The 25,888-nt window shown below is 38.8% G+C and overlaps 1 protein-coding gene across 2 annotated transcripts in view; it reads left to right on the top strand.

Annotated features, from left to right (window-relative positions):
* The window catches only part of CDH11 (cadherin 11), a 179,135-nt gene that overhangs the window by 130,023 nt on the left and 23,224 nt on the right, over nt 1-25,888 (top strand). For both annotated transcript variants that reach the window (XM_032157536.2, XM_032157538.2), the window contains exons 6-11: nt 670-837; nt 4,235-4,422; nt 10,296-10,549; nt 19,823-19,959; nt 20,801-20,934; nt 21,169-21,286. In XM_032157536.2, the coding sequence (XP_032013427.1) occupies nt 670-837; nt 4,235-4,422; nt 10,296-10,549; nt 19,823-19,959; nt 20,801-20,934; nt 21,169-21,286 (999 nt within the window). The remainder of the gene's footprint in view (nt 1-669; nt 838-4,234; nt 4,423-10,295; nt 10,550-19,822; nt 19,960-20,800; nt 20,935-21,168; nt 21,287-25,888) is intronic.

The raw sequence follows: 25,888 nt of genomic DNA, 5'->3' as shown, positions 1-25,888 counted from the left end.
CTCATATAACTGTTGCCATATCTACAGAGAGAAAAAGCTTCCAAAGGTCTCCTAAAGATTTAAGTGAGCATGGCACTCATGTGCCAATATCTAGCAATCATGTAGAATTCAGTTATTAATTTATCATTGTTTTCAGTGACAGGTGATAATAGACAGTACGTGCTTGTATGAGCATTGTATATATTTTAACTGATTTGGTTCACTCTTTTAAAAATTAATATTTACACTTTAATGTTTTGCATGAAATATGCACCTCCTACTTTAAACTTAATATGCATCATCAAAACATTTCCATGAATTGTATGCAGCAATAGACTTACAGAAGATTGTGCTGGAAGTCAAAAAGTATGAGTTTAGTCATGGATATTCATGCAATGACCACTCAAATATTTCAGTCTTTAGGGTGCTTATATCTGAGAAGAATAAGGTTATTACTTGAATGTACAACAAAACATAAATACAAATGCTGTATAGTAATTGTTATGATTTGCTTGAAAAGACATAATGATGCTTCAGTATGGCTGCCTTTGGTTGTAACTACCATGTTGAAATGATTCTTGCTGAGGGCATGGGCTTTTTATTCAGCATTGCTTCCTCAGTGCTCAGAACTTTCTTGTTGTCATAATGTTATAAATGAATATCTGTGATGTTGCCTGCTCACCTGTCCAGGTATCATCAGAACAGCCCTACCCAACATGGACAGGGAGGCCAAGGAGGAGTACCACGTGGTGATCCAGGCCAAGGACATGGGTGGACATATGGGCGGACTCTCAGGGACAACCAAAGTGACGATCACACTGACTGATGTCAATGACAACCCACCAAAGTTTCCGCAGAGTAAGTAGTTGGGCTTGGCTTTCACTTTTCCATGGTGCCACAGCCAGCTCTCTGCCTCCTCTAACCTATTCCTGCTTTACTCAGGTATCAAAAAGAAAATCTAGAAAACTAGGGGCAATTCCTATCATTCTTACAAAAACAAAACACAAAAACAAGACAACAACAACAACGATGTCGGAGAGTAGAGATAGTAGGAGAATGAAAAGATGTAAAAAGTTCTACAACCCTGGAAACAAAATATTGTTTTCGCTAAGTATTTTGCTTGGTAGTAGTGATGCAATCTAGTAATTAATTAACCCTTTTCTGCCTCAGTGTCCTCATTTCTAACCTGGATATAATAGTCCCTGAGTGTTTTATCAATTACTATGTAACAAATTGCTGGAAAACTTAGTGGTTTAAAACAATAATAATAATAATTTGTTTTTATCATGTGTCTGGAATTTGGGCAAGGCTTGGAGGAGACGGCATGCCTCTGTTCTCCATAGCAACAGCTGGTGACAGCTCCACTGGGGATGGAGGATCCACTTCCAAACCAGCTTATTTGCGTGGCTGGCAAGTTTGTGTTGATTGCTCCTTCCTTTCTGTGTGGGCTGGTTTTGGAAAGTGTGATCCCCAAGGGTACCAGGCAAAAATTGTGTTGCCTTTTGTTAACTAGCTTCAGAAGTCACAACACATTGTTTCCACTGGAGTCATAAGGCTCATAAATCTAAGTGGAGTTCATGTAGACCCCACCTTTCAGTGGAAGACCTGTCAAAGTCATCTTGAAGGAAAAGCAAGTGGGATGGGAGATATTGTTTTGGCCATGTTTTGGAAAATGCAATCTTCCACAGTACCTAATTAATAGGATTACTGTTTGGACTAAAGGAGCTAGTGTAAAATCTTATAATGACAACTGTCTATAAGTTGTCAACAAATTCTAGCCATTGTTATCTGGGGGATTATGGCTGTTCTACAAAATTTATAAAATTGCAGAGGGAATTAAATGAAAAACAATGATTTTGAAAGGTTATTATTAATAATTGTAATTATAGCAACTACCATCATTTAATGAATAGTCACTACTGTTGTAAATCTCTGCAACAGCCTACATTTTACAGATAAAACTGGCTTCTGTAAAAAGTGCATAAGTTGCCCTAGAAATGTGGCAAAGTCAGAGTTTGAATACAAGTCTGTCTATGTACGTACAGATGTGTATGAATGGACAGTATGACTGCGGTGCTGCTGGTGCTGCTAATGCATGGGGGGGTTCATCATGAAAGTGTCTTTTTCAGTTAGAGCCTGTGAGCTTACTATCAGAGAAATGGAACATTTTGCAAATGAGGTAACAAGGAAGGCAACTAAATGTGGCCCCAGGAAGGCACTGTGGTTACTCAAAGGAATTCAAAAACAAGAATCTACACAAGACTTTTTTGCCTGGCCGGGCACAAGTTCAGCATCCTCGATAAGCCTGAGGCTCATATAACATTCTAAGAGCTGCATGCTCCATTATCCACACTATACGATTGTCTGGTGTGTTGGAAAAGAAAGGTCAAGCAGAATTATTAGCAGGCAGCCTTTACTGCCCTTGGTCATAGACAATCATATAGTAAAGTTACATTGCTACTGTACTGGTTGTACTGGTTTCGCTGTCATGAACTTGAATGAGATTTGGACAAAATCCACATAGGACATTTTTTTTTAAACCTTCATGTTAATTGGTAATTATCTACAAGGGACTCCCACTTCCCACGCATCCTTTAATATAGAGGGCATGGTGAGATTAAATAGATTATGAATCCAAAAGAAAGTTGCAAAGCAAAATACTATTGATAAATATAGACAAGGTATTAGAACTGATGAAATCTCTGTAAGGGGAAATTAAAACATAATGAGCTGAAGTAACTTGCCCAAGATCACTTTGCTTGGAAATGATAGAGGCAAGATTTTCAATCCTGGCTTCCCTATATTGTGTGTTGCACAGAGTATTAAATGTGAAAAGCAAATAAGATAATGTTGAATCTTAGCTACTTACTGAAAACCTTCCAGTGATTTCCCCAAGTTTAAACAAAACCTGAAGTCTTTTCCATCCCCCACAATGGTCTATTTAATGCAATTTGGCCTCCACTTCCCTACAGCCCTTCTCTCTCACCAGAAGGCTATAGTCACTCTCCTCCTCTTGTTCCTCTGCAAGTATTCAGGATCTTCTCACCTTAGGGTTTTTGCCATTTGCTAATCACCTGGCCGGTGGTTTTTATCCTGCAGATATTCACATCATTGTCTTCCTCAGTCATTTTAGATTCCTTTTTCTAAAGAATGTCTTCTCCTACCACACTACTCAAAACCAATCTCTCCCTCTTTCTGCTTCTCACCCACACATTATTAACACAAGCATGTGCATTCAATCACACTCATACACATACACAAACTCACTCACAAATAGCTCACATTCATACACACACTCACACTCTTACACAACAGATTCATACCCACACAATCACTCATGGCCACTCACATATTTACCCCCTCACCTCACACACAATCATGCACTTACACACACACAACCACACACCCACTCTCAGAACCCTCACCCTTTTACCCTACTTTATTTTCCTTTTTCATTGCAATGACATCAGAGTGTGTTTACATTTGTTTTTATTTTTTCTCTTTAGTTGGCCTCATTAAGAGAGGAATCTTGACTGTTTTATTTAGTAGTAAACAAAACAACCAAACAAAACAGTGTTCTGGCACTAGGACAGTACCTCCATGTACAGTATTAGGCTCCCAATAAACATTAAATAAATATATAGGAAGGTCACACTGCAGGAAAGCCTTCTGGAGAAGGTAACACTTGACCAACTTGTGAAGGAGGCAAGTTGTGAAGGAGGTGAAATAAGGGGAGTGTCAAATATAGAGTTAGACAGGGAGTGATATTAAAGATAAAGTTTGCATTTTTAAAGTAAATATGGAGCTGTTGAAGGAAGGCTTTTAAACAGAGAATTTTTTTTTTTCTGGGCTCTTGGCAATACCATAAGTGAGCCTTGGAGTTAACTCATGGACCATCCTGAAGACATGAAAAGAAGCTTCAGCTATTTTGCTAAATGAAGACATGCATGGTTCTCCATCATTACTTGATGGGAAATGTAACAAAGCATTGTTTTTCTCCCTTACATGTGGCAGGTGACCCCAACATTTCACCTGGACCTAGATATTGTTTTATCACCCTTCGTAGGACACATTCTTTTGACAAGCAGACCATGTGGGATCCTCCTCCCCACATCCATTCACTTCTTTCATGTTTTCAGTCAATAGAAAGTTCAATTTCAAATCCTTTGAGAAATTTATTGGGATTCAATGAAATCTATAGTCTTACAGCTGCCAAATAAAAGAGAAAATAAAAATAGATGTCTTCTTCTTCTAGGCGTATACCAGATGTCTGTGTCAGAAGCAGCCGTCCCTGGGGAGGAAGTAGGAAGAGTGAAAGCTAAAGATCCAGACATTGGAGAAAATGGCTTAGTCACATACAATATTGTTGATGGAGATGGTATGGAATCGTTTGAAATCACAACGGATTATGAAACACAGGAGGGGGTGATAAAGCTGAAAAAGGTGAGTTAGGATAAGGAATCAGACGTGTCAGTGGTGTGGCCTGCTCTGCCAAGGCAACACTGCAAGAAACAGGGAGGCGACGGTTAAGAAATGAGAATTTGCGAAACCAGGGGCTGACCCGACTTTGTAGTTGAGCTCTGAGCTCTGGAAGATCACAGAATTGTATTCCCAGCTGACAAAGGGGCTGGTGATACCTGCCTGAGATTGCTAGTTAGTTCTTAAATGTTTTCCGATGGAGGGAAGCACAGTTCTCCCATGGAGGGAAGGACAATGAGATAAATCTAGATTTTGAAGAAGCAGCCCTGAGCATGCATGGAATTCCCCCCTTAGCTCTGCCTCACTGAATCTGTTAGATAGGCTGTTCAGAACTCCTGCTGTTTCAACATTCAACGTTCACTGCATTGCTGGACCCTCTGTGAAACTTAAGCCAATTCTCTACTTGTTTTCATCTCAAGTGAACCTAGAGAAGCAACAATAATGGACCTTCTCCCCTAATCAAATAGTCTGTGGACCTCCCCTCATAGTCAGATAGACTATGGACCTTCCCCCATAGTCAGTCACCAAAAACATGTCTCTGGGATTAATTTATTACAAAGAGAAGTTTAGTGTTTCTTCTGTTTTACATTCACTCAGTACTAACTACTGGCCAGATAGAGTACCATCCTCTTACAAACATCATTTCATTTACTTTTCACAAAAACAAACAAACAAACAAACAAAAGTATAAAGTAGGTAGTATTATCCCAATGGGCAAAGAGACCTCAGCTTAATTTTGAGGTGACTGGGGCTCAGACAGATGAAATCATTTGACCCAGTCACTGTCATATAGCTCAGGCATGCAGACCTGGAATTCACTCCTTAGTTATTCTAGAACAACTTCCCTCTCAAGACATTTTGAAAACAGCTAGCCCAGAAACCGTTTGTAAAGGAGAGCCAGATAAGATTCACTTCCAAGTGAAGAAATAATTCCCATACATTCTAAAATGGTTCCCCCCCATGATTTACCACTTGAGAAATCAACACCTCTCCATCATGAAAGTGTATGGAGCATTAAATCGGAATTGGAAGATGGGATTACCTTGGTTTTAATCAAGCATTCATTTTCAACTTAGTTTTGTAGCATGAATATTAAACTCCTTGGTGCGATGGAAAAGATTGGACTGTAACACTGATAGAAAATTAATTTGAAGAATCAATAAAGAGGCCAGTAGCTAAAGAGGAGGCAAGGACCAGTGTGGGAAGACTGGCCCTGAAAGGAATCTTTCAGGTGGGGGAGGAAGGAGTGACCTGTGCTAAGAAACTGACCTTTCACAGAATTTTAAAGTATGTTGGGGTTGGGGAAAATATTATAGAGCACAAAACAAAGAGAAGGTAGGGGGTGATTGTTATTAAAAAAAGAAAGAAAATGAAGGATATGGAAATTGGGGTGAAATTTGGATACTTGGAAAAGTCTACATTAATGGATGAATGGTAGGACCGAGGAAGCCTAATTATCAACCACAGGGAGCTAGGGCAGTCACTAATTCTGGTTTCTCCTCCGGAAAAGTAGCTGTGCAAACTGTGTGTTGCCTAGAGCTGTCAACTTACTTCGTTAATTAATATTACTATCTCTTCTGCTTGACACTGACATATGAACATTGACATCAGCGATTCCTGCCTCCCATCCTTTGCTGTTCACGTAATTGGGTAGTTGGTCATGCTAAGGTTGTCACCTGTTTTTAGTGTATTCAGGGCATAAACACACACTGTATCTCTGAAATCCCGAAACATTTAAATCACCCCCATGGAACTCACACGTCGCAAATGAGCTCTCTGCATATGATTAATTTGCACATTTGCCTCCAATTCAGTGTGTTTATTCTAGGCAAAGGAATAATCTTCTATAAAGCACTGACATTTAGGTTTTAAACAGTGTAAGATGTTATTTCATTTGTAAAAGAACATTTGCTCAAACTTGAAGCACAAAGTTCCAAATGTCCACCAGGGAAAAAAAAAAGAAAAATTATAGATGAATTTAACAGAGTAAAAATATGACTCCTTGTAAAAGTCATTACATGCAATTTAATATCATAAAAGTCTATAGAGACATTATGGCAATATTTCTGCATTTTAAAGTATTTTTTAACTTAGTATTTTTATTTATTTCCTAATTTATTCACCCATTTTTCCACCAAGAGTTATTGCGTTCTTATTATTTGTCAGGCAGGCCCTTTGCCAGAGGCTGGAAATCTAAAGTTGAAGAGACAGAGTCTTGACCACAGGGAGTTCACAATTTAACAGGACAGTGAAGTGAAACAATAATTAAAACCGAGAGGGTTTTCTCAGCCTTAGCAGTGTTGATGTCTCAGGCTGGATACTTCTTTGTTGTAGGAGGCTGTTCTGTGCATTGTAGGATATTTGGTAGTATCTAGTATCCCAGGCTTCCCCTCACTAAAGGTCATTAAGCACATGCTCTACCCCACCCAACAGTCCTGATAATAGTAATAAAAATAATTACTCTAGACATTGCCTAATAGCCCTGGAGTAACTGGGAGCAAAATCACTCCCCAGTTGAAATTTGACTGCAATAGTGTGATAAGACCTATGAACATGGGTCATGAATGACTTCTTGTGGGGGCAGTTCTCAAGCTGAGTCTTGATAGATGAGGAGAAATTTGCTGGATAGTTAAGGACAGAAAAGGCAGAAAAAATAGCTCATGAAGGGCTAGTATCAATGGAAACAGGACACATTTGAGAAACTGCAATACTTTCAATCTTGAGAGTCTTAAGATATATACGGTAAAACCAACAAACAAACTTGTTAAAATTCAAGGGAGACATTACAAAGAATTGAGGAAGGCAGAAGAGATAGTGAGATGGTAGTGAAGGAGAAGAATTCAAGAAATAATTACTAGATAGAATCATTCATTTACTGAATATTTTAGAAAACAATAAGTACCTCGAGTTCTGACTGTGTCTTAGTTTAATAGTGCACAGGGGACAGAGAAACTACCCTTGGAGTATTTAGACAATCTCTATGTGGTTAGCTGAGGAAGAACCAGGGTCAAATAAAGATGAGGTTTTAGGTGGCTTCGTGGACTAAGGGGGAAAATCCGATCTGTTCACGCAGCACCTTTGACTAAATGGGAATCCCATCTATCTCAGAGAAATTGCCGCACAGTGTCTGAGCTATTTATTTTCAACCAGATAAACTCCTTGTAAAGCAGTGTCAGAGCAGAATTATAAGGCATTTTTAATATTCCCTGTTTTAACAAAACTCTTTTTATGTTTGATTTTTCTTTATATTCTTTGTCCACAGGTATATAGATGTGGATACATAACATTTAACACTGTTGCAATCAGAGGGTGATCTGATTTGTTAACTTAATGTCACATCATAAACATTTTACATGCTGTTATATAATGTACATAATCATTTTTAATGACTACATAACATCCCATCCTATTGACGAATCATTATTTCCTTAAAATCTCACAGTTGGATTTGGTGGTTTGTGTGTACATTTCCACAGATTAGATATAACCTTCTATTATATCTAACAAATATCATGCATTTTGAATATTGTTTGTTTTGGTTTTGTGTTGAATTAATCCCTCAGGGAAGATTTTCAGAGGTGGGATTAGTAAACTAGGGGGTATTAAGAATTTTATGGCTTATGCAATGTGTTGCCTCATTTAGCTTTATTTCAACTACTCATAACATGGATATAAATGTTCACATGGGAAACTACCTCACATCTTTATTGGAGGGAGGAAGGGAATAAATTGTAGGCAAATGTCTAAATGTTAAGCATCTATCAGCCCCACTCCTCATTCAGTCAAAATGATGGATGCATATGATCACTTGGTAGAGTCATTCTTGTGTACTGTGGGACAAAGATCAGCAAAGAGCAGTAAGACTCAGTAGACTTCTAAGGGATGCTCCCCTCCATTCCTCTCCCACCCCTACCTCGCTGGGGAGGGAAATGAAGGGCTGCCAAAGGGCCACTAGGGGGCCACACAAATCTATCTGGGGCTGTTGAGGAGGCCTTCACAAGGCAATGAGGCTTGAACTGACTACCAGACTTGGAATCTCGCCAAACTGGGAAAGGACATCCCACATAAACCTCTGCAAATGCCTGGAGAGCCTAGCTTGGGATGTGAAACTGCAGCATGAGGATATTATGCTCAACACCAACAGGGCTTCCCAGTGGGAAAATGGCTCCAGGTCCTCAGGCATATGCCTAAACCAAGTACAAAAGTTTCTGCTGTAGCGAGATCAACAGACTATCTGATATTAGAAAATTTCCACTTTTCTGATTATAAATTACCCAGTCTCAGAACTATCATATTCCAGTGTTTAATGCTGTGTAATGATTGAAGGGATGTTTTAGAAGTTGCAGCAATCTTTTATGTTCAGCCTATAAATATCATTCCTTTCTGCTGCTCAGTAACCTAGCCAAGGATAAAGGGACTGCTGGGTCCCAGGATGATGGAAAGGCTGGGGGCAGATTTAGATTTAGGAAAAGGTAGTGTTTCCTGACTCTGGGAAGATGGAGGTGGGAAGATGTTAGAAAAAGTATCAAGGATATTGAACATGTTTAACCCTGTTGAAAGTGGGATCATCAGCCTTAGTGTAGAGTACTGCAAAATTAGATCAGGAATAAGCCCCATGACTATATGCCCATTCAGAATAAGCATTTGCCAGGCAAATGACAACAGCATGGCAGACAGATGCTCGCCTTAAAAGATGAAACTCTTTCCAAACATTTGGTAGTTCAGCAACATCCAGAGCACTAATTAGAAAGTTGTTTCCCAGGCAGCAGGGCTTGTTTCTCTGCTACAATGTTACTTTCCATCCTTTGCGGACTGATTCACTGTAACTCCTCTCATTCAAAATTAGGCAGTGTTTACCATCAATTTCCCTATAACTACAGCCATTCAAATACTACTACTCATTTTTTTCATATTCGTGTAAAATTTTACTGCTTACATTTGTTTTTCTTTAAATAGACCATCTTTAATATATATGCATTCTTTTTTTTTAAAAAAAGGAAACATTTTAAAAAAGGAAACATTTCCCTCATTATCTTATCACTTGCCAAAAATAGAAGGTAACTTAAAAATAAATGCAATCAAACCAAAATGATGCCATTACATTCTAGCTAGAGTTGTATCATAATATCTCACAAAAGAGATTGCGAAGCAGAGCAGATATGTTAAAACGGAGATGTTCTACTTGTTGTGTCAAGGATTTAAAGACTTGGAAAAGAAATAATTATCTCAATATGTAAGTTAATATCATTTGACAACCTCACCTATCAAATTACCTATAAACCACCCTATGTCATCTTATGGGCCACTGCTGGTAAGAGTCCCAGACATTGGGAAACACAATGTGGTCAGAGACTTTCAACATGAAGCTTTCAATATGATCAAGCTGGATGGTTGCAGGTGGGAGAGGTATGAAGCAGTCATCAAACAAGACATGCTTTTTGGCTGAAATTTAGTGGGTATTTTAGTCACCAAGATTCTTACTTTTCAGAATGAGGTACCAAATGTATTTTTGTAGTGTTTTAATTCCCTTCCTTAGGTAATTCTTACTGACTTATTTGGGCAAAATTAGTGTTGCTATATAGAATAAGTTTCATTTTAGATGACATGGTCTTTCTGTGTCTGTCGTGCTCTTTGAATGACCCATTAAGCACATTCTAAGTTTCAGCAATTGATTTGTGTGATTTTCTGACCAAATGGCTCAGGTAATTTGATATTGAGTAGACTCTGATTTTCTCTCTTTGAGAAACTATTCACTCTTCCCTGTAAAACAATCAGGTCTTTCTCTTCCATTATTCTTTCAAGGAATTGGTTGTCAATCTTCTCTTCATTCTTGCCAGCCTGTAGATTTTGAAACCAAAAGAGCCTATAGCTTGAAGGTAGAGGCAGCCAATGTGCACATCGACCCGAAGTTTATCAGCAATGGCCCTTTCAAGGACACTGTGACTGTCAAGATCGCAGTAGAAGATGCTGACGAGCCCCCTATGTTCTTGGCCCCAAGTTACATCCACGAAGTCCAAGAAAATGCAGCTGCTGGCACCGTGGTTGGGAGAGTGCATGCCAAAGACCCTGATGCTGCCAACAGCCCGATAAGGTACAGATGGATTTATTTTAAGAGCTTGGATGGGGAATTTTAGAGTCAAGAGTTTCTGGGAAAGCCCTGTAGGAACCACATTCTTCAATTTCAAAAAGGGTTCAGGTTTATCAGGTTCAATAGAATGTAAACTTAGAAGACCTGAGCTTCCCTTCACCTCTGTTCCTGACTTTTTGGATAGGATTGTTCAAGCTACATTACTTTGCTCTGGAGCAGATTCCCCCAGGCATACTAGGTGACGTAGCCCTGAGCTGGGCCTGTCTGCCTCAGGGGACTGTGGGGAAGTATAAATAATTATTGTGAAATAATTATAGTAATTGCAATTTATTAAATACCTTCCCATTCTCTGGTTACTCTATGAGGAGGTTAGATATGTGATCTAATCAATCCCCTCAACTTATTTGATGTATAAATTGTTAGTCCTTAAAATGAGAGGAAATTGGAGGCACTGCAAGACAAAGTGACTGCCTGGAATGATACAGCCACTGAGCAGGAGGCAAGGAAAGCCAGCTCTGTCTAACTGCTGCTGAGTACTTTGTAAAAGTAGTAAAGTGTCCAAATAAATTTCGGGTGCTTTTATTATTATGAATACTTTTTTGTGACAAAAAATATGATCCAGAACTGTGGCTGGGCACCGTGGCTCACATCTGTAATCCCATCACTTTGGGAAGGCTAAGGCAGGTGGATCACCTAAGGTAAGGAGTTCGAGCCCAGCCTTTACAATGTAGTGAAACCCTGTCTCTACTAAAAATACAAAATTTAGCTGGGCCTGGTGGCATGCACCTGTAATTCCAGCTCCCCGGGAGGCTGAGGCAGGACAATCACTTGAACCCGAGAGGTAGAGGTTGCAGTAAGCCGAGATCAAGCCACTGCATTCTAGCCTGGGTGGCAGAGTGAGACCCTGTCTCAAAAAAAAAAAAAAGGAAAAGTGGTCCAAAACTCTGCTTCTCCACTCTCCTCTTCATCTGGAGCTAATGACTGATGAAGCTAATGATGAAAATGTGAAAATGAGAGGGTGATGAGAAGGAGCTGGAGAAGGGGCTTGAATCACACATTTATAGAGTGGAAGTTGATAGTGCCCTGGAATTTCCCCTGGACCGGATTCTAGCAGGTGTTTCTTTTCCCACAGCCACTCCCCTCATTTCCTTCTTGCTTGGATTTCTTTATATGCCTCCACAGGGTCTCCCAGCCCTCAGTCTTTCATTTACCTCTCTGCATGAATCCTGACTCTGCAGCCAGAGAGACCCTCATACAATACACATCCAAACATCACATCTTACCTTAGTTAAAACACAAGAAAAAATTAATGATTAAATGGTTCCCTGTTGTCTCCCTCTTCAAAATAATCTAACCTCATTCACTTAGTTTAAAAAACTTCTTTGCACCCCTCTACCTCCATCTCATTCTTTGAAGCTCTCCTGCTCTCTCCTAATCCCTGGACTTCACATGTTTCTCCTTCTAGCTGGTAGCCCTTGCCTTTCCAAGTTACCACATTGGACTCATTTTCTCCATCTCCCCTTAGGTGTTATCTCTTGTAGGAATTCTTCCAGGGCTCCCTAGAGATGTATCGGATGTCCTTCCTCTTGCTCCTCCCTACCTCACCCACCAGGCTACATCACAGGGACACTTAGGTTATGAGAGGTCCTCACTAGAGGATAGTCTCAAAGAGCTTGATGTCTGTCTGGTTTAGGCCTTGGCAAACTATAGCCCATAGGCCAAATCTGGCTGCCATTTGCTTTTCTGTCTCTCTCTCTCTTTTTCTGTTATGAAAAAATTTACATATCATGAAGCATGAACTTTACCTGTTCAACTTGTACAATTTATTGGGTTTTAGTATATTTCATGAAGATGTTCAACCATTACCACTGTCTAATTCCAGAATATTTTTATTGATCCACTCCACCAAAGAAATCCCATGTCCATTAGGCTGGGCGCGGTGGCTCACGCTTGTAATCCCAGCACTTTGGGAGGCCGAGGTGGGCGGATCACGAGGTCAGGAGATCGAGACCACGGTGAAACCCCGTCTCTACTAAAAATACAAAAAAAATTAGCCGGGCATGGTGGCGGGCGTCTGTAGTCCCAGCTACTTGGAGAGGCTGAGGCAGGAGAATGGCGTGAACCCGGGAGGCGGAGCTTGCAGTGAGCTGAGATTGCGCCACTGCACTCCAGAGCGAGACTCCGTCTCAAAAAAAAAAAAAAAAAAGAAATCCCATGTCCATTAGCAGTCACTCTCCGTTTCTCCTGCTTCCCAGCCTCCTGTAACAATTAACTTATTTTGTGTCTGTATGTTTGCCTATTCTGGACATTTCATATAAATGGAATAATACAACATATGGTCTTATGTAACTGAATTTTTGCATGTAGCATAATGATTTTGAGGTTCATTCATGTTGCAGAGTGCATCACTAATTCATTTCTTTTTATCTCTGAGTAATTTTTCATTGTATGGGTGCACCACGTTTTATTTGCTCATTTATCATTTGGATGCATGTTTGAGTTGCTTCCAAACTTGGCTATGACAGATAATGCTGAACATTCCTGGACATGTCTTAGCCTAAACATGTTTTCCTCTTTCCTGGGCATATACCTAGGAGTGGAATTGCTGGATTATGTGGTAACTCTATGTTGAACGTTCTGAGGAGCTGCCAAAGTGTTTTCCACAGTGGCTGTACGATTTTACTTTCTTATCAGCAATATATGAGAATTCCAATTTCTCTAATTCTCACCAACACTTTTTTGCCTCTTTTGATTATAGCTATCATAGTGGGTGTGAAATGATATGTCATTATAGTTTTGGTTTGTATTTCCATAATGACTAGTGACACAAAGCATCTTTTATTTATTCGTTTATTTATTTGCTGTTGAGACATAGTCTTACTCTGTTGCCCAGGCTGGAGTGCAGTGGTACGATCTCAGCTCACTCCAACCTATGCTTCCCAGGCTCAAGTGAGTCTTGTGTTTCAGTCCCCCAAGTAGCTGGGACTACAGGTACACACCACCAAGCCCAGCTATTTTTTTAAAAAATAGAGACAGGGTTTTGCCATGTTGGCCATGCTGGTCTCAAATTCCTGGCCTCAAGTGATCCACCTGCTTCTGCCTTCCAAAGTGCTGGGATTACACTCATGAGCCACTGCACCTGGCCTGAGCATCTTTTTATGTGCTTATTAGCCATTTGTATGTCTTCTTGGGAGAAATATCTATTCAAGAATTTTGCCCATTTCATAATTCGATTATTTGTCTTTTTTATTGTTGAGTTGTAAGAGCTCTTTATATATTCTGAATGGTAGGGCCTTATCAGATATATGATTCGCATTGTTTTTTCTCATTCCATGGGATATGTTTTCAGTTTCTTAATAGTGTCCTTTGAGGCACAAAAGGTTTCAATTTTGATGAATTCCAGTGTGTCTATTCTTTTTCTTTTAAATGTCTATAATGAAATAATTGTCTAATCTAAAGTCATGAATGATTTACACATTTAAAAAAATAAACCTCATGGTTTTAGCTTTCACATTTAGATTTTTATCAATTTTGAGTATAATTTTATATATGTTGTCAGGAAGGGGTCCAACTTTATTATTTTGCATGTGTTTATCCAATTATTCCAGCACTATTTGTTGAAAATACTGTTTTTTCTTAATTGAATGGTCTTGGCATTCATATTGAAAATTGACCATCATAGTCATAGAAACTAGGTTTGTTTTGTACTCTTGATTACATTCCATTATTATGTGTCTATCCATACGGCAGTACCACATAGCCTTCATCACCATAACTTTGTACTATGTTTTGAAATCAGGAACTGTGAGTTATTCATCTTTTTTCTCACCACCTATTTTTGTAGATAATGTTATATGGGGAGACAGTCACATCATTTGTTTGCATATTACCTATGTCTTCTTTCCTGCTGCAAGGGCAGAGTTGAGTAGTTCAGACAGAGATTCTAATTTCTGCACAAGCTAAACATTTGCTGGCTGGCCCTTTGCAGAACATGTTTGCTGACCCCTGTTCTAGATCATCACTGCACCTTCCACTAAACAGAGTACATGGCCCAAAGTCGATGTCTAACAAATATTTATTGAATAAATAAATAAAATAACTCCTGATTTGTCTTGGAAGGTCAAGCTCACAGTTTTTGAGTGTAAAACAGGAGGCGTGATAGAAGTGATGACATCTTATTCACACATTTATTTGACAAATCTTCATTGAGCAGACACTGGGGGTTCCCAATATACTTAGGGAGGCAGACACTTATGAAAAAGTAAATGGATCTAAATATGAAAGGAAATTATATGGACAATGGAGTTTGTCCATTTATATCAAAGAAAATAGTGGCAGGGAAGAAGGAATTCCCAACTATAAGTGGTGTTGGGTTGCTTTTGGATCTTTGAACATTGATTCTTCTGAGGAAAAGAGAGATAATTAACATTTACTGAGCGTCTTTTCAGCATCATACAACAGGTTTTACAAAGTTATTTCAGTCAGTTCTCACTGACATCCTTTGTGGCTATGACTGCTCTAGAATTGAATAGGTGGGAAGACTGAGGCTCAAAGCAATGATGAGACTTCTTTAAAGTCACATGGACAGTCAGTGTTGAACACTGGATTTTAGCCCAGATCTGTCTTGAGTTCATTTTGAGCTTTTTACTTTAACTCAGCCGCCACTAATGGAAAGATTTCCCAAGAAGGTTTGGTTACTATATTCTCTTTGTTCAGAAAGATATGTTGCATAATGACTATGGACCCTTCTAACACCTTTAAACTACTTAAAAATCTTCACAGTGTGAATTTTAAATGAGTTATCTCTGGCCTAGAATATCGAGGTGCATTAGAAACTTTTTAGAAGAGCAGTGACTGTGACGTAAAAACACTCACTCATTTCCTCTGCCCCTCATTGTCTCCAAGGATTCACATCTGCAATTGATTATTTGGGTCATGTTTTCAAGTGGTAGCTGTTCTGTGCATGTAGGCAATTTCCATGTCTATAATTATCCAAGGATGCTCAATACCACACTTGAATCAACCCCCCACTCTCACCTACTTGGATCTTTGTTCTTTAGAAATACCAGACAAATTTTAAGAGAATATTCAAAGCTTTTATATTTGTTTGTTTTTGAGACAGGGTCTCACTCTGTCACTCAGCCTGGAGTGCAGTGGCGTCATCATGGCTCACTGCAGACTTGAGCTCCCTGGGCTCAGGTGAACCTCCCACATCAGCGTCCCAAGTAACTGGGACTGCAGATGCATGCCACTGTGCCTGCCTAATTTTTTTTGTTTTGTTTTTGTAGAGAGGGGGGTCCTCACTATGTTGTTCATGCTGGTCTCAAACTCCTGGGCTTAAGTGATCCTCCTGGCTCAGCCTCCCAAAATGCTGGGATTTCAGGCATGAACCACTGCACCTAGTCTATTCAAAGATTTTTTGTTTGTTGGTTGGTTGGTTGGTTGGTTGGTTGGTTTTTGGAGACTGAGTCTCACTCTGTTGCCCAGACTGGAGTGCAGTGGCGCAATCCCAGCTCATTGCAACCTCTGCCTCCCGGGTTCAAGCAGTTCTTTCCCAAGTAGCTGGGCTTATAGGCGTGTGCCACCATGCCCAGCTAATTTTGTATATTTAGTATAAATAGAGACAGGTTTCACCATGTTAGCCAGGCTAATCTTGAACTCCCGACCTCTGGTGATCCGCCCACCTTGGCCTCCCAAAGTGCTGGGATTACAGGTGTGAGCCACCACACCAGGCCTAAAACTTTTTATCTAATGGGTCTTTTATCCTCCCTACCTAATTTCCTGGTTGTTTCTCTTCAACTTTGAGGACATTTGTGTCTTTGGACATATAGTGGAGGCCTTGCAATATCACCCTAACTCTTAACTTCTTGGACATTCTGAGGTTTTTTTTGTTTGTTTGTTTTTTGTCTCAGACTGTAGCATTAGACACATTTTTGTTTACAATTTCCTTTCTAAAATATTATCTCCCTTTAGTTTTCTTGGCACTAACCTCTTATGCCTCAGATAACACTGTGCCTGATGTCTTCGCTAGTCTTTGATCCCTGTCAAGGCATTGACTTGTTCCTTCTCTCTGTGTCCACTCACCTATAGGGCTTTTACCCAAGCCGTAATTGACCCAAGTGGGTGCTTCAGATTTCCTGCTCCTACGCTGATCTTTCTCCCCAACTCTAACACTGCATTTATGATACTGTCTGTTGTGCATTTTTACCCATTTGCTTTTTCTTTCACTGGTTCACTCATTTATCCAAGACATATTTTTGATCTTACAATTATTGTGACATACTTTAAAACAAAAACAGCTGTTTCCACCTCTGACTTCCTGAAGCCTCAATAGAGTTGAGTCTTTTCTTTCTGAGCATTTTGACATATCCTTAATTAAATGTCAACATTTCCTTCTTGGTAATTGATTTTTTTTCTTTTTCTTTTTAATTTTTTAAATAATTTCAACATTTATTTTTGATTCAGGGGGTACATGTGTAGGTTTGTTAATGGTTATATTGTGTAGTGCTGAGGTTGGGGGTATGACTGATCCTGTCTCATTACAGGGCATATATCCAAAGGAAAATCAATTTTATAAAAATTTATTTAAAAATATATATCCAGAGGAAAATAAAAACACACAAGCACTCAACTGTTCATCACAGCACTATTCACAATAGCAAATAGTTTCTTTTTCGATGTCTTTAAATCTCCCTCTCTTAGACACTCAGGTGAGAAGCTACCTGGGACTCTCTTAGCCTCCCCTAGATGCCCAAATATCCACTAAATCCTACTGGGGCTTTCGTCATCATCTAGAATTCCATTTCCTCTGTCACTGCTGTACTTCACTCTCATCACCTCATGTATTTAAAAACAAAATCAAATCCTTAAGTTTCCTCTGCTCCTTCTTCTACTCTCACTTCCTCAGACCATCTTGCCCATCATACATTATTGATCTCCTTGAGAGCTTGCATTCCTTTATTTGCTCCTCTGCTCAAAGCCTTCCATGATTTCTCACTGGCTCTAGGATGAAGGTCACATTCCTACGCATGAGAGCTTCCACAGTCTGTTCTCAGTGTGTAACAGCAGCATCAACAACAAAAATAATAGCAGTTATTGTTGGTTGCAATGTGTGTCACTAAATTATGTATCTTAAACATTTATTATTTTATTGAATTCTCACAGATAACATAAAAGTTAGGTTCTATTAATATTCCAGTTCAGCCAGGTTCCTACAATCCCAGCTACCCAGGAAGCTGAGGCAGAAGGATGACTTGAGCCCAGCAGTTCAAGACAAGCTGGGGCCACACAGTGAGATTCTATTTGGAAAAAAATATATGCATTCCATTTTAGAAGATAAATATGCTAAGACTCAAAGAACTTAAGTGGCTTTTCCAATATCATCTAGCTTATATGTAGCAGATTATGAAGTTTGTACTTAGGACTTCCAAAACCCAAAACTCATGCCCTTCATTTCTGTGGAATAATACCTTGAATTATTAATGATCGTTTTTCCCACATGGGTGTTGTCATGTCAACTAAATAGTGAGCTCCCTCATGGAAGGAAAAAAAGTCTTTGATTATTTTTTTGACTCTTTTCCACATAGTGTTATCTGCTGAGGGCTCAGTTGCTGAGCCTCTCCTGACATTGAGGAGGTGTATGAATATCTTTAGTTTTTATCACTGTGCAAGGGGACTCATCATTCCATTCCTATGGGGAGCTGTGAAGTTAAGTGACATCATGAATGAGCTCGTGTTTTTTATACTGTGAAGTGCCGCTCACCTGGAGGTCCCTCTTTCCTGAAAACAACATGATCTGGGATTAGAAGATCTGGCTTCCAATATTGTCTCTTCCAGAAACTAGACATAGGCCATATATAAATTTCATCTTTTGTAAATCCAGGCGATTAAACCTTCCAATATTTATGGCCTCTGCTATCTCTAATATTCTTTGATTTTTGACCATCACTGAATGCCTTCTGACATATTCATTTTGTAAATTTTTGGAAATCATAGCTTAGATCTGTAAGAGCAGAAAACCACCCACTTATGAAGCTCAGCATACTACCTGAATTAACATAACCCATTTTTGTTCTTTTTCTATTTTGGAGTTAGTATAAGGGAGTGGAAAGGGAAGGGGTTTGGAGTTCAACAGACCCATTAAAACAAGACTGTATCCTGGGCAAATTATTTTACCTTACTACAACTCAGTGAAAGCCATTCTTCCCCCATCTCCCACCTCACTTTGCCTTAAATGCAGCCCAATAATATTACGTGGTTTTTTTGTCCGTTATTAATAAAAAGTTAACTTAGTGGGTGGGAGTAACTAAAATCTTCAAGCTATGCTGTTATGCACAGCCTGGAGTCATTAAAATATGGGAATATGCCCTACAAGTAAATGGCCAAGCTTACTTTCTACATTGCACACTGGAACTCACAGCCAAGCTAACTGAGAACCCCTGAAACTAAATGAACTAAACAGATTTACTAAAATATAGTGAACATTTTTCTTTTGTCTTTTTTTTTTTTCCTGAGACAGTCTCACTCTGTCACCCAGGCTGGAGTGCAGTGGCATGATCTCGGCTAACTGCAGCCTCCGCTTCCTGGATTCAAGTGATTCTCATGCCTCAGCCTCCCAAATAACTGGATTATAGGTGTGTGCCACCATCCCCAGCTAGTTTTTTGTATTTTTTAGTAGAGATGCGATTTCACCATGTTGGTTAGGGTGGTCTTGAACTCCTGGCCTCAAATGATCCATCTGCCTTGGCCTCCCAAAGTGCTGGGATTACACGAGTGAGACACTGCACCAGGCTGCATTTTTCTTTAAATAAAGACAAACTGATTTTTAGGGCTATACATGATCTTGATAAATTTAAATACACTTGAACGTATTTAAAATTTCATATGCAAAAATCTGGCAAAGGTTTGATACATTTGTGACTTTCTGAGTAGTTTGGGAACAAGGCAAACTCACTTTCCAAATGCAGTTTCATAAATATTCAGAGGATGGGTGATTGTAGTAAAGATGGAGAAATATGCACCACATTATTATACTTCTCAATCAAATATGCTAAACAACCCTTCCATTCATTGTACTGAATAAGGAATTCTAACATGGCAAAGTTATTTCTATAAAAGAATCGTGTACAAAGTTTCAAAAGTAAATTTGATTAGAAAGAAAATCTAGCTTAAGCAATTCATTGAGAAGCTTGCTTTAAATATAGCAAGGAGAAAATATTCAAATATTAAGCTGCTCTGAATGTCTTGGTCTAATTGCCTCATTTGCATTCTGCTTAGGTATTCCATCGATCGTCACACTGACCTCGACAGATTTTTCACTATTAATCCAGAGGATGGTTTTATTAAAACTACAAAACCTCTGGATAGAGAGGAAACAGCCTGGCTCAACATCACTGTCTTTGCAGCAGAAATCCGTAAGTATTCTCCTCAGGGTTTTGATTCTACTTTACCAAGTGTTGTTGCTTCAGACTATATTCTGGAAAATAAAATAGCTGAGATAGACTAACTGTTTTGGTCTTAAACAGATTTTTCAGTCTTTAAAATGTGTTTTCGGTTATCTTTCTAGGAAGACACATAGGCAAAGGGAAATGTTTTTGTTTTCTCTGACAGAACTGGGTATAGACTTGGCAAGAGAGCCGATAGCCCTCAGGAGTTTGAAATTCATAACCATCACTGAAAGATTTCCCACTCCATCCAGTCAGTCACTAGTCTTTGCTGAACCCAGAAAAGCAAAGTCCTTAGGCCTAAGGTTTGTGGGTTCTTGTTTATCTATAGACAGCAACTCAAACTTGATCATGCATCAAGTTGATCAGTCATCAAGCCTGATTTCTAGACCCTGCCCCAGAGCCTCTGATTCAGTAGGTCTGGGATAGGGCCCGAGAATTTTTGTTTGCAACAAGTTCCCAGATGGTTTTAATGCTCCTCTGTAGACTCCCACATTTAAGAACCACTTTGATAGACTATTCTCTGTGGATCAGGCTCCATGATAAGCCTTTAGAATTAAAGCTCAGTATCATAGTCAGCAGACGTGGAAAAGTGTTTTAGTTCTTACTGGTCTTAATATTGACATTTATTCTAGGACATGCCTCTCCCACTAATAGCACCCTTCAGCTCTTACACTGATTCTGTGACAAGAACATCTTTCCCTGCACTGCCCAAATGGGTGGCTGGAGCTTACTCTTTCCCAAGAATGTGCTTGGACCAATGTGTATTTCTCCTTGACCTTTCTTGACTGTCTGCGTTCTGTCTTCCCAGACAATCGGCATCAGGAAGCCAAAGTCCCAGTGGCCATTAGGGTCCTTGATGTCAACGATAATCCTCCCAAGTTTGCTGCCCCTTATGAAGGTTTCATCTGTGAGATTGATCAGACCAAGCCACTTTCCAACCAGGTAATCCTGCTCTCCCTATTCTTGGCTAGGAACAATGCACTTGGAAATAGAGTGTGTTTTTTAAAGCATCACTTGGAGATACCAACCACTGCCCCAAAAGGTTTCAGAGCCATAGTTTTGCTCTGAAGTTATGTTCTCTAATTAAAATCAGGCTTTCTAGCCAGCCAGAAATTTTTGAATAAATGACGTGCCAATGTCAGCATGATTTATTTATGCGCCACCTTTCTCTTTCAGCCAATTGTTACAATTAGTGCAGATGACAAGGATGACACGGCCAATGGACCAAGATTTATCTTCAGCCTACCCCCTGAAATCATTCACAATCCAAATTTCACAGTCAGAGACAACCGAGGTTTGTACTAAGATTCCTACGCATTGAGAGAAGTAGAACTGGGAAACAAATGGTGTTTACATTGCATAGCACAAGTATTTTCACTAATCTTTATAATGTCTTCCTGTTGAAGAACAAACCGGAAATAATAATGCCACCTCTGTTCTGAAACATGGGCTCATTTGATGCATGTGAATAAGTGAGTCTAATTTTATTTTACTTTTTTTGGCTTTGATATTCATGAAGCAGTGAGAAAACTAAGTGGGGAAGCTTACAGGGTCAATATGCAAACAACTCCATTTATCTTTTTTTCAAGAGGTTGATAAACCCTTGGGAGAAGGATGGCTTTATGAATATTGATATCAAGTAAAGCATTAAAAGAGATTAGTTCAACTTTGTAAGGCAATTTAATCTTTCAGCTGGCCTTCCTTTCCAAGTACAGTTTTAATGCAGTGTGGCTTGGTACAGAGCTTGATATCTAAAAGTAGTTACAGAATTGTTGCCTGAAGGGCATGAAACAAAGCATTGTTTGTCCATTATAAAAATGGCAAAATTTAATATGATTTCTGCTTCTCCTTTCATTAGTTAAGGAGGTTCTAGACTTGCAGATTATTAGAAATAGATGTTTTTGTTTATGTAGTCCCAGACCTGATGCAGTCCCTAGATAAAGTTGGTGGCAGAGCCAGGAAAGATGAATATTTGTATATATTTTTTACTCTCATCCACACTGTTTTTCTCTGTGTATTACTTGGTAGTGAAATTGCCCATTTAAGTTTGTGACGGTGCAGGCCTGTGAAAACAGGGAGACAAATGCCACCATTTAACATGGGAGCAAAAGGAGGAATACAGATTTCTATATTCATGCAATCCATGCTAGCCATGTTCTAGGCCATAGGTTGATTGCTTTCCCCGTGACTGAGAACAGGCTTAGAGGATCTTAAACTTTCTAGTAAGTATTACTACTTTCCCCATTACTGTTATCACTATCATCAGTACCATAAATACCAGTTGCTGTGTTCCACGACCCATGCCAAGATCCTTTCCACACTCTGTCCACTTAATTTTCTTAACACCACCATAGGTAGGCATTATTGTCACCCCTTTTCCACAGATGAGAAAAATGAGGCACAGAATCATTAAATAACTTGTCTCAAATCAATCAACCAAATAAAAGTTACGACTGGGTTTAATCCCAGGCTCTCAGAGGCCAGATGCTATAGCCTTAACCACTGAATCCTTTCGTGCTGATGATTAAAGCAGAGAGGTGCTCCCCATGCTGCTTGGATTTTGAGGGTCTATGATTTGATTTACCTTATTACTTCTTGAACTCAGGTGAGTATTTAATTATGGGCCTTATAAATCAAGCACACACCAAATCAGACAATGAGGCAAAATGCCCTAAGTGTTATGACAGCCTTTTCTCTCCCAATGCCTTGCTTTCTACAATGAACTTGCTCTTAAGAACTGAAGTGTGAAGGAAGTTGTATGTAGAAAAACGTGTTTTAAAAGAAGCCTACAAAACAACCCCTGGTTCATTTTGTAAATGATTCCCATCATTTTAAAACAGAAACGTTACTTAGCACTCTTTAAGTTTGTATTTACACTAGGATTTTTCTTTTACCTTTTGGCTTTGGTGAATGTGCACTTGTAAGTCTCTGAAAGAGATAATTCTGCAAAGCACTAATGTAAATGGATAGTTCTCAACCAGAAACACACACACTTCATGGGACACACATATGTAATACAGGAATTCATTTTGTAATGATAGTTTTCTCCAAAACAAGGAAACTCAGGCACACAGTGAACATTTAAAAATGTGTACTGAGCTGAATTGAACAGGGTGGCACAAATAGTGTTTGCAGAATGCTTTCTAAGATGTGTATACATCTGTATGTGAATTTATGAAAAGTCCTGTGTTCACTCTTAGAATTTTCTACATTCTCAAATTTGTTTCCTTGAATTGACAGACTGCTATATTTTTTCAGCTTAGGCTTATATCAGTTTTCTGACAAAGAAATGCTGGTAACAATATATTGCATAATGGATTTAGTTTTAACAATAGTGAAGAGATTGATTCGGTTGCCCAGAAAACTCAGATATTCTCATATGACTCTTAGCCACCATCTTTTGTCTCGCTTCTCAAATATTTGTGGTCAGTCTTTTATCTGTGTTGATGCAATTCTCAGCTTACACTGGAGGTCTAACTCCTGTGGCTGTATTCCTAGCAATATTACTGTTTATCATGGGAGACCTACAAACAGGACCTTTACTAAGCTTTCCCTGCTGTGATAACTTTGCCTCCATCACCTTCCCTGTACGTTTTCTTTTTATATGTGCAATCATATTTAGTTGCTGTTAACCTCTGAAAACATTATACTAAGACATATTGTTCTCTAGGGAGTTATAAGTATTTTACTTTGTCACAATACTTTGCAGATACCATCTATATTTCTCAAGGAGACTATATAACCCTAGATGAGCCAATCTACTGAACAATTCATCTCCCTGCCCTCTCCTATAAGAAACTAATACCACTGTTGAGCTAGTATTTTTGCAGGAAATTGCTACTTTTTAAGAAAAATTACTTTATTAACTATGGCAAACAGTTAATGAAAACCTCCCATGTTTAAAGCTATTACAGAACCTTAAAGCAAATACAGTCCTATAATTATCATTTAATAGAGTTTCTTTCTACTAGCTCCTAAAAGTAATTACATATTGAAGTAATCCAAAAGGAGTAATCACATTCCATATCCTATTAATAGCCTACTGAGTTACCAAATTTCTCGGCTGAGACTGCTTTCCATAGAAAACATGAGATAATGGTTTATATCATGCTGAGTAAAAGCATCAAGTCTCTTTCTCCTTGAGTGTTTACTTCCATTATGCCATGTAAATAATCAGTATTGTGTTTGCCTAAACTCCGGCATAAGCATTCGGCGTTTTTAGAAATATAAGAGGAAAAGCCATCTTAATACACACAAGCTTTTTATTTCATTTTATCTTATTCCATTCTGCAGCCTGAGCTTCAAAGCCGACCCAGCAGGCAGCAGGAAAATAGAACACTGGATGATTCTTCAACATTTAAGTCCATCTTGGGCTATTAATATCAGGAATGGTGCTGTTTGGGCAGATGAAGAGCTGGTCCGCCCAGGTTTTGAGATGCATTTACTTTGAAAATATCAGGCATGTGGCATCTCTTAAATCACAAGAAATATGTAATGGATGAGAAAAGTGCGAAGAAAAAAAAAGACTGAGATAATATCTCTCCTTTATGTAGCTTTTAACTGGTTTATAAAACCTTCTCATGTCATTGTTTCACCTAATTCTTCAAACAGCCGCATAGGGCAGGCATGTGGTATATTTTTATCCAATTTTCAGATAAAGAAAGAATATGAGACATCAGAAGGGTCAGTGATTTGCCCAAGGTCACACAGCAATAAGTGCAAAAACTAAATCTAAATGTTTGGAGGGCCCTGTTGGTTGTACATGGCACACTGTAGAATGAATATAAAGCTCGCGTCTCTTCTAGTTAATTCATTTCAAAAGTCTTTGTTTATCCTATTGTCAATAATAACAATCCTCAGAAGAGGCAAATTCTGAAATTTAATTTATGGATTAATCTAGGGTTCCAGGGAATGTGTGAACAGAACAGGACAAGGTTCTTCAATTTTCACTTTAATCACAGCCATAATAATTGTAGTAAAATATATTTGCAAAGAAGTTTATAATTTCCTTCTATTACAAAATTAATACCTATTTCTTGCAGGAAAATTGGAAAATACAAACCAGCAAGAATGATATTAAAACATTAAAATAACTTGATAATAGGCTACCTAGAAATAGTCACTGTTATTTGTATATCCTTTATTTGCATACATTTCTTTTCTTAAAAAAAAAAAAGCAACTGTAAAATATATGTCCACTTATTTTCCCACTTAATAGTATGTGATACAAATCAATATATGTATGTCCATATTTTCAAGTTGTCTTTCTAACTTCAACTATGAGGATATATAATATCTGTTGACTGTAAGTACGTACATTGTTTTCCACACCTTCGCCAAATATCTAATTATTCTTTTAGGATAAATTCCTAGAGTGTTTTGGGAGGCTGAGGCAGGTGGATTGCCTGAGCTCAGGAGTTCAAGACCAGCCTGAGAAATACGGTGAAACCCCGTCTCTACTAAAATACAAAAAAATTAGCTGGGCTTGGCCGGCATGCACCTGTAGTCCCAGCTACTCGGGAGGCTGAGGCAAGAGAATTGCTTGAACCCGGGAGGTGGAGCGTGCAATGAACTGAGATCGCGCCACTGCACTCCAGCCTGGGCAACAGTCTGGAGTGCAACAAACAAACAAACAAAACTCCTAGAGTGGAATTACTGGATCAAAAGCTATTGCTACTTAATTAATAAACTGATCATCAGAAATGTTATACCATTTTTAATACCATTGGTAAAACAGGTGAGGTTTTATTTTCTCACATCCAAGTCAATTCTAGTTAGTATTACTCTTTTTAATCACTGGCAATTTGGTAAGTTAAATGTAACATTTTAAGTTCCAGTTACTGTCATCATTTAAAGCCAGGTGTTTTTAATAATTATTAATCAGTTCTTCTTTTGT

This window comes from Hylobates moloch, unplaced genomic scaffold (genome assembly GCF_009828535.3).
Source record: "Hylobates moloch isolate HMO894 unplaced genomic scaffold, HMol_V3 SCAFFOLD_6, whole genome shotgun sequence".
Lineage (NCBI taxonomy): Eukaryota > Metazoa > Chordata > Mammalia > Primates > Hylobatidae > Hylobates > Hylobates moloch.
This window is presented reverse-complemented; position numbering and strand designations above follow the sequence as displayed.